This window comes from Coniosporium apollinis (genome assembly GCF_000281105.1).
Source record: "Coniosporium apollinis CBS 100218 chromosome Unknown supercont1.3, whole genome shotgun sequence".
In the NCBI taxonomy this organism is placed as follows: Eukaryota; Fungi; Ascomycota; class Dothideomycetes; genus Coniosporium; species Coniosporium apollinis.
In genome coordinates this window covers 114,728-122,709 of record NW_006913265.1, presented here as the reverse complement: position 1 = coordinate 122,709, position 7,982 = coordinate 114,728, and the positions used below count along the sequence as shown (strand labels likewise).

At 36.3% G+C, this 7,982-nt stretch overlaps 1 protein-coding gene across 1 annotated transcript; it reads left to right on the top strand.

Moving 5' to 3' along the window:
• Positions 1–686: 686 nt before the first annotated feature.
• On the top strand, positions 687–2,779 carry W97_00754 (uncharacterized protein; the record flags this gene model as incomplete). Its single annotated transcript, XM_007778666.1, has 5 exons — positions 687–835; positions 885–1,307; positions 1,356–1,582; positions 1,647–2,006; positions 2,061–2,779. The coding sequence occupies 5 exons, from the start codon at positions 687–689 to the stop codon at positions 2,777–2,779; spliced, it is 1,878 nt and encodes a 625-aa protein (XP_007776856.1).
• Positions 2,780–7,982: the final 5,203 nt, after the last annotated feature.

The following is a 7,982-nucleotide window of genomic DNA, read 5'->3' as shown; positions in this document are numbered from 1 at the left end:
GATGGCCATTGAACCCCGATAACACGCTCGCCTGGCGTTGCCTCTCGGCGCAGCACCGACACGACATTTGAAGTTTTCCTCCGCTTGTAGTGTACAATAGAGCAACCCACCTGTTTCTCCATCTGGGGAAACTCCGAGCACGGGAATACTCCACATCAAGGATCCCGCCGTTTCTTATGATTTTTCTCGTGCCACCTACCAATCGGCAGCCTCCCGAGCGTGCACACCAGATCGCAGCAAAATGTATCCCCACTACCTGGAATGCCTTGGACATGTTCCGACTCGTGGGGGGAGCTCTCGAACGGAGGCACCTCGCGAAGCCACACCAAGACAACTGCCAGAATCTCTCCGACTAATCGCATCCTCTGTCCCGTCGCACCTGCGCGAAGAGACTCAGCTCGCGTAAAGACTGCCTATGTAGAAAACATGCAGGATAATCCTACTGCTGTAGTCTTATTTGTCAAGATGCTAGGAACGCTTGTAATGTCGAGATAGACGAGAGACTCGCCCTGCAGTCAGCCTTCTGCTCGGTGACCCTCCGACCCCAGACGTTTATCTCTTGACCTCGGCTTCCTACTTCTCCAGAGTCCACTATATAATCCATGTAGTGCGCTTGATGGTATAGCATCTGAGCACTCCAATTGTATCTTCCGGAAAACTGCATCGTCAGAACAGTCATCATCAAGATGTCGAAGATGTATCAGGCTGAACATGTCGATCACAAGTCGCCAACAGGCGCGGAAAAGGATGGGCATGAACGGCGCGGGTCCATCTTTGCTGACCCGGCCGGCCGTCATCAGAGCATCGTTGACATGACCCAAAATACCACTGGAGAGTCAGTATATCACCTCAGCTCCTATTGTCCGCATTACTGATGAACGCAGGATCAAGAACCCACTCGTTGGCATTTCTAAAGATGACTTACTCCGGGATGTCGAACTTTATGCGACTGAACATGATTTGGCCGATGCCTTGCCGTATCTCCGAAAGGGTGCTCTTGTAGCACAGAACCCCACGGGTTTCGAGACAATCGAAGAGCTCGACGAAGATGACCGCCAAGTCTTGCGAAACGAGAAGGCTCACCGGTGGAAACACCCCAAAACTCTCTATTTTACCATTCTACTCAATTCCATCAGTGCGGCTATTCAAGGATGGGATCAGACCGGCTCAAATGGAGCAAACCTCTCGTTTCCACAGGAGTTCGGAATCGCCGACACGGGGGCTTGCGAGGGGCTTGGTACTTGCGAAAAGAACTCCTGGATCATTGGAGCTATTAATGGTGCTCCTTATATGGCTATTGCTTTGTTGTAAGTGGTGATATCTATGGGGTGAGCGCCGTCCACTAACACGCATAGTGCTTGTTGGCTCTCAGATCCCGTCGACGACCTCATTGGACGAAGAGGAGCCATTTTTATAGGAGCTGTCTTCAGCTTGCTCAGTCCCATCGGCCAGGCTCTTGCTCAAACTTGGCCACAGATCCTAATCTGCCGGATTCTGCTCGGCATTGGCATGGGACTTAAAAGAAGTCACTGTCCCAGTCTTCTCAGCCGAGAATGCCCCAACAAATATTCGTGGAGCCTTGGTCATGTCATGGCAGCTATGCGTTGCCTTTGGTATCATGCTCGGGTTTTCGGCTAATCTTGTAGTTTTTAATACCGGCGCAATAGCCTGGCGACTACAGCTTGGCTCTGCTTTCATTCCAGCTGTGCCGCTCTTAATCGGCATCTACTTCGCTCCAGAGTCGCCTCGATGGCTTATTAAAAAGAACAAACACGCCAAAGCTTACAGGTCCCTCCTTCGGCTCCGAAACGGCCCCGTTCAGGCTGCGAGAGACTTGTATTACGTCCACGCTCAGCTGGTGGCCGAAGAAGTTCTACTAGAAGAAGAGGGTTTCTCGAAGAACGACAACTTCTTCACAAGATTTGTGGAATTGTTTACGGTTCCGCGAATCCGGCGAGCAACTCAAGCCTCGGGTATCATCATGATTGCTCAACAGATGTGCGGCAGTGAGTAACACCAGCTCGGTTCTCCGAACACATCTAACACGCTGTGCTTTGTAGTCAACATCATCGCTTTCTATTCGTCCACCATCTTCCAAAGGGCTGGTGCCAGCACCGTCACCGCACTGCTCGTATCATGGGGATCTGGCATGACCATGTTTGTCTTTGCCTTCCCAGCCCTCTATACCATTGACACCTGGGGACGCCGAACATTGCTCATTGCCACATTTCCCAATATGTTTTGGACCCTCCTAGCGACTGGCATGTCGTTCTATATTCCGGAAAGCAGTCTAGCGCACCTTGGACTCATCGCGCTCTTTATCTTCGTCTTTGTTGCCCTTTACTCCCCCGGCGAGGGGCCCTGCGCTTTTGTCTACTCGTCTGAGGTGTTCCCGCTTACTCACCGCGAAGTCGGGATGTCATGGGCAGTTGCCACAAACAATTTCTGGGCAGCTGTGCTTGGGCTCACCTTCCCCCGTATGCTCCTTGCGTTTACGCCTCAAGGATCTTTCGGTTTCTACGCTGGACTCAACATCATCGCCTTGGTAACCATCTTCCTCTTCATGCCGGAGACCAAACAACGGTCTCTCGAGGAGCTTGACTATGTTTTCGCCGTGCCAACTCGTGTGCACGCACGCTACCAACTCACGCAAGCGCTGCCATGGTGGTTCAAGAGATATATCTTCCGCAACAAGTCCGCTCCTGCACCTGACCTCTATCACTTCGATAGTGCGGAAGCCTATCCAGGAAGGACGTCTCCACTCAGTGCAAAGAAGTGAAGATACATAGTAGCAAGCAATATAAGGAGATCGGGAATGGTGTGGTTGGTTACGCTGAACTTGAGTCAAACGTCGCGCATCGAAATTGATCCTTGTAATTAAACAACCACTTAGCTTGCAAGCATGCAGAAATGTAGAGAGCGAACCTGTTTTGTATTGAAGAAGAAAACATCCAATATATGCGTACACTATGTGCCTTAATCGCTACTATACCGAACCTTATATTAGCTCTATAAGAGGCGTATATAGTGTCGAGTGAGCTCTAGCTACTATTATAGTAGTAGTAGTAGTAGTAGTAGTAGTAGTAGATTCAATTGCCGCGGTTCCGCCCTTTTTAATAGAGTATACCGCTAGTGGTTCGTGCTAAGGGATTCTATCCCCTTAGCTAGAATCTACTAAATATAAGAGATTTTATAGTATTATAGCACGCCTCCTCCCTAACTCCTATTCTATAGATTAAAATAGGCCCTTTATAATCTCTAAAGCCCTTAGTAAACCCCTTAGTAGAATTCTTTAGCAAGCCTCTTAGTAAGAAAACTCTTAGTAAATTCCTCTTAATCTATTCTACTTATACTCTCTATCTTCTACTATATACTTTACTCCTAAAACATCTACAGATAGAGGGAGTTATAGGTAGATAATCGCGGACGCCTAAACCTATTAGTATATCTTTATAAGTTATTAATACTATTAGTCTTCTACTAGCTGCTAGCGCTAGTATTTAAAGCTAAGGCTACTAGCTAGTAAGAGATAGAAAGAATTTATTAAGGTTCATCTTATTCTTACTAATAGTAGTAGCTTTAGCCTTAAGATATACTTTATAAATATAAGTGAATTAGTTTAGCTTATTTATATATATATTATAAAAACTACTATTTTAGCGGCTTACTTACTATCTAGAAGTACTCTTATATTAGTTCTTTAATAAAAAGATACCTTTTTATTCTATAGTCTTATTTCTCTTAGCTCCTTATATCTTCTATATATAGTAAGAATATATTATACTATCTATCTTTCTTTACGATAGCTATAGCTTAGTAAATCTTCTCTACTAATTTAGTTTAGATGAATCTTTAGTCTAATCTTACTAGTATTATAGTAGTGCAGGAGGTTTAGTATATAAGAGCTAGTATAGGGTACACGTGTGGTAGTTTGAGGTTCTTTATTAGTTATTCAAGCAGTTAAGTATCATCTATTATATTATAGCATTACGGAATACCACACTCGTTTTACTTGTCGTTTAATCTCATATAACCTATTACCATGCTCCTATTATCGCCTTAATAGTTCTACCTTAATACCTCACCTCCGCGGGCGCGCACGACCTACTTACCTGAGTTCTATACTCTAACCTCTTACCCACGATAGTGTATAACTAGATAATAGTTATATACTACACTTTAATAGCTTCTTTATACTTATTAAGAACTACCTTAGCGGGTTTATCTTAGAGCTAGTAGAATACTCTCCCTCTCTTTTTATTTTTTTAAGCTCTTTTCTATTTCTTCTATACTAATTACGCTACTATCCTTCTAGCTACTACTATTAGCTAGTAAATATTCTATAGTAGCTAGTCTTTTTACTCTATTATCTCTATAGCGAGCTTATTAGCTACTTTATTACCTAGTACCTCCTTATATACTAGAATCTAGTAGAGTTTAACTAAGATATATTTATTTATAGCCTTAATAATTTACTAGATTAAATACTATTTCGATTACACCCTTATTACCTTAATTATAGTAAGAGCCTTCTTACTATCTAAGTAGATAGTATAGAGGCGTCTAGCCTCCTCCACGATACTAAGTATAAGGTAGATACTATATAGCTCCGGGAATTTAATAGTAAGGTATACTAGATTCTCTAGGTAGGCTACTTCTTATTAGCTAGTAAAGAGGCTAACTACTATAGTAGTAACACCTATCTCTATATAGCTCCTATTAGTATATAGTACTAGATTAGAGCTACTAATTATCTAGTAGTTATAGTTATTTATAGCGGTTACCTCCTCTATATTAATACTAATTAGAGGTGGTTTCTACTATAGTACTACTAGCGCTAGGTAGTGTTTTTTAAATAAGGCTATTCTATATTTATACTTAATTTAGTACTATAACCCTAGCTTATCTAGCGGGCTTAGTAGAGAGTAGTTAGTAGTACTTAAACTTAGTACTAGCTAGGTATTTAGTATCTCTATTAGGCTACTAAGGATAGCTATATATAACTCTAGTATCCCTTAAAGGGCTAGAGTAAATACTATTCAGAGAAGAGTCTCTATGTTATATAGCTTAAGCTATTAGACTGCTAGTAGTAGGTTCTTAATAAGGTGTAGAAAGGACCTTAAGTTAGTATATAAGTAGTCTATTTCTATTAAGCCTAGAATAGTAGGTTTTAGTTTTAACTAGAGGTTATAGTAGACTAGTAATTACTATCTAGCTTCCTAAGTTTCTTTAGCTACTCTATTAGCTTCTAGGATCTAGCTCTATCTTTACTATTACTCTCTCTAGCTATTACTAAGAAGTTAGTATAGTAAATAGATACTATAAGGTATCTATTTATTAGCTAGTAATAAAGAAAGAAAGAAAGTAAAAGCTCTTTTATAGGCTACTACTTAAGAATATCTAGTAGCTTAGAGCGGCCGCCTATAGCTATATATAGTATTAAAAAGGGGTTAAGAAAGATATACTAGAAGCACTTTAGGGTAACTATATCTTATTTAAAGACTTTAAATAAAGGCTATTTATAATAAAAAGATACTTATATCTAGTTAAAAGAGACCTTTAGAGAATACCTCTAAGATAAAGGAAGCTATAATTACTATTTAATAAGGAAAAGGGAGATACTTATTAGAAAGTCTAAGAATTAAAGTTACTAAATCTAGAACTACTCTAAGATTATCTTCTAGGTAAAGAATGTGAGCTCTCTTTTACTTTAAGTATTCTAAAGGTATATTTTCTAGGTGAGAGAAATTGTTTATTAATTAGGTCTAATAACTAGAAGGTAGTTATCTAGATAAAGAAAGTATATTATCTAGTATTTTAGGAAAGTGTTTAAATAAAAATACTATTAATAGAATAAGAATAAGGTATTACACCTCTACTATAGAGCTTATAGTTTTTATTTATTATAAGGACGAAGATTTAATATAGTTAATATATATCTTTAGCTACTTTAATAATTAAAGTTTAACTAATTAAAGAATATATAGAAGCTTAGTCTAGATAAAATTATATATCTTCTATAGTCTCACCTTCTATCTCACTACCTTAAATATACTTACTTTTTACTCTTTAAGGTTCTATATAAGTACTTACTAGTTTTATTTATAAAACCTATTACTTTTAATTGTACTAATTCTTTAATAATACTTTATAGTTAGAAAACACCTTAATTTCTTTATTTAATATATTCCTCTTCTTTTTAAGTCTTAGAAAGCTAAATATAACTTATTTTCTTTAGTAGCTAGGCTTTATTATATAGAAATCTTTATTAGTTTTAGCTTTATGTTAGTCTAGCTAGTAGTCTACTCACTCTTTTATATTATTAAATAACTGTTTTATTAATAATACTATCCGCTTTTACTGCGTATTAGATATAATTACTAAATTTAATATTCTTTATTAACTCTAATTATTTTACCTTCTTTTTTTAAACTACTATCTTTAGTAGAACTACTTACACTTGCGTATATAGTTTTATATAAAGTATAGTAAAGTAGAGTAACTTCTATAACTTTAGTAAAAGACTCTATATATACTACTAGATCTTTATACTTACTTTATATACTTTAAATAGCGCTTTAGAAGCTTCTATATTATCTTCTTTTAATTTCTCTTTTATTTTATTTACTTTATAAAAATTTATTAGATATAACTATTTAGGGGTAGTATTAATTCTATTTAGATTTAATCTAGATTAAGGAGCGTTATATACCTAAAGTTATCTATATAGTAGTAAAGTTATAAATATAAAATATAATACTATAACAACACGCTTAGAATTCTTTCTATTATTCTTCTATATCTTTAAAAGAATTAAGCGTGTTTATACCTTATTTAAACTAGCTTTATATATATATACAATTATATGTCTCTTTTAATATATAAAGATATTTGTAAGTAATTAACTAGATAAGTCTAGATCCTTATATTACAGCTTACTAGCTCTACCAGTTTTAGTAATACCTAAGAAAAAGTAATTAGTACTATCTAGTAAAGATATTTTATAAGATACCCTTAGATTCTCTACCCCCTCTACTACTTTATAATATAGCTTTATACCTCTAGGCTCTAAGCCTTTACCTCTATATTTTAAGTTACTATTAAGATTAACCCCTACCTTTTATACTAAGAAGATGCTTCTACTAAGTAAGATAATAGGTACTACTATAGGGTAACTAGTATAGCTATTTAGTATTAGGTAGTTAAGAATATTAAATAAGGTAAAATGCTTTAAGTGCTTATGAAGTCTTATACTTATAATATATAAGAATCTAGACCTTAATTAAGCTATCTAAGATGTTAATCTTAAGCTTTAAAAGAATAACTTATCTTTTAAAGACCTTAGCTTATAGTAGCTTAAGAATATACTTCAATTTAAAAGTATTATAAAATAAGAGAATATATTTATTAGCTACTTTATTTTACTACCTCTAAATAAGTAGTATCTAGTAGCCTAGAGAATTAATACCTTTATTTAGTTAGAATTAGAGGCACTTAAGGCCCTAAAGAATAAGCTACTTATAGTAATAATAGTTTCTATAGGCTATCTATAGGATAGAAAATAGAGAGAGATAATAGCCGCCTTTAGATAAAAGTAGTCTATAATAATAGATTATCTAAAAAAGATCCAGGAACGTATAGATTAGTATTTAGAAAGTATAAAGAAGCTAAGCCTAAAATATTACTTTTAAAAGTATAACTATAGCTATTAGTAACTATAGATTATTAAGAGATAGATTTATTATAGAGCTTCTAAGAAAGAAGTTATTAATTCTATTAATAACTATATTTTAGAATACTCTTTTAAGATAACTTCTAGAGAAGCGGCCAAGTGGTAGTTTACCTATAAAGAGCTTAACTAAATAAGGTATTAAATTAGTATAGTTATAGTAAAGAAGGAAATTAGTAAGATCTAGGCTAATAAGTAAGTAATAGAGTATAATGCTTAGAGTATTATTAAAGCTTTAGGTAGTCTAGTATTC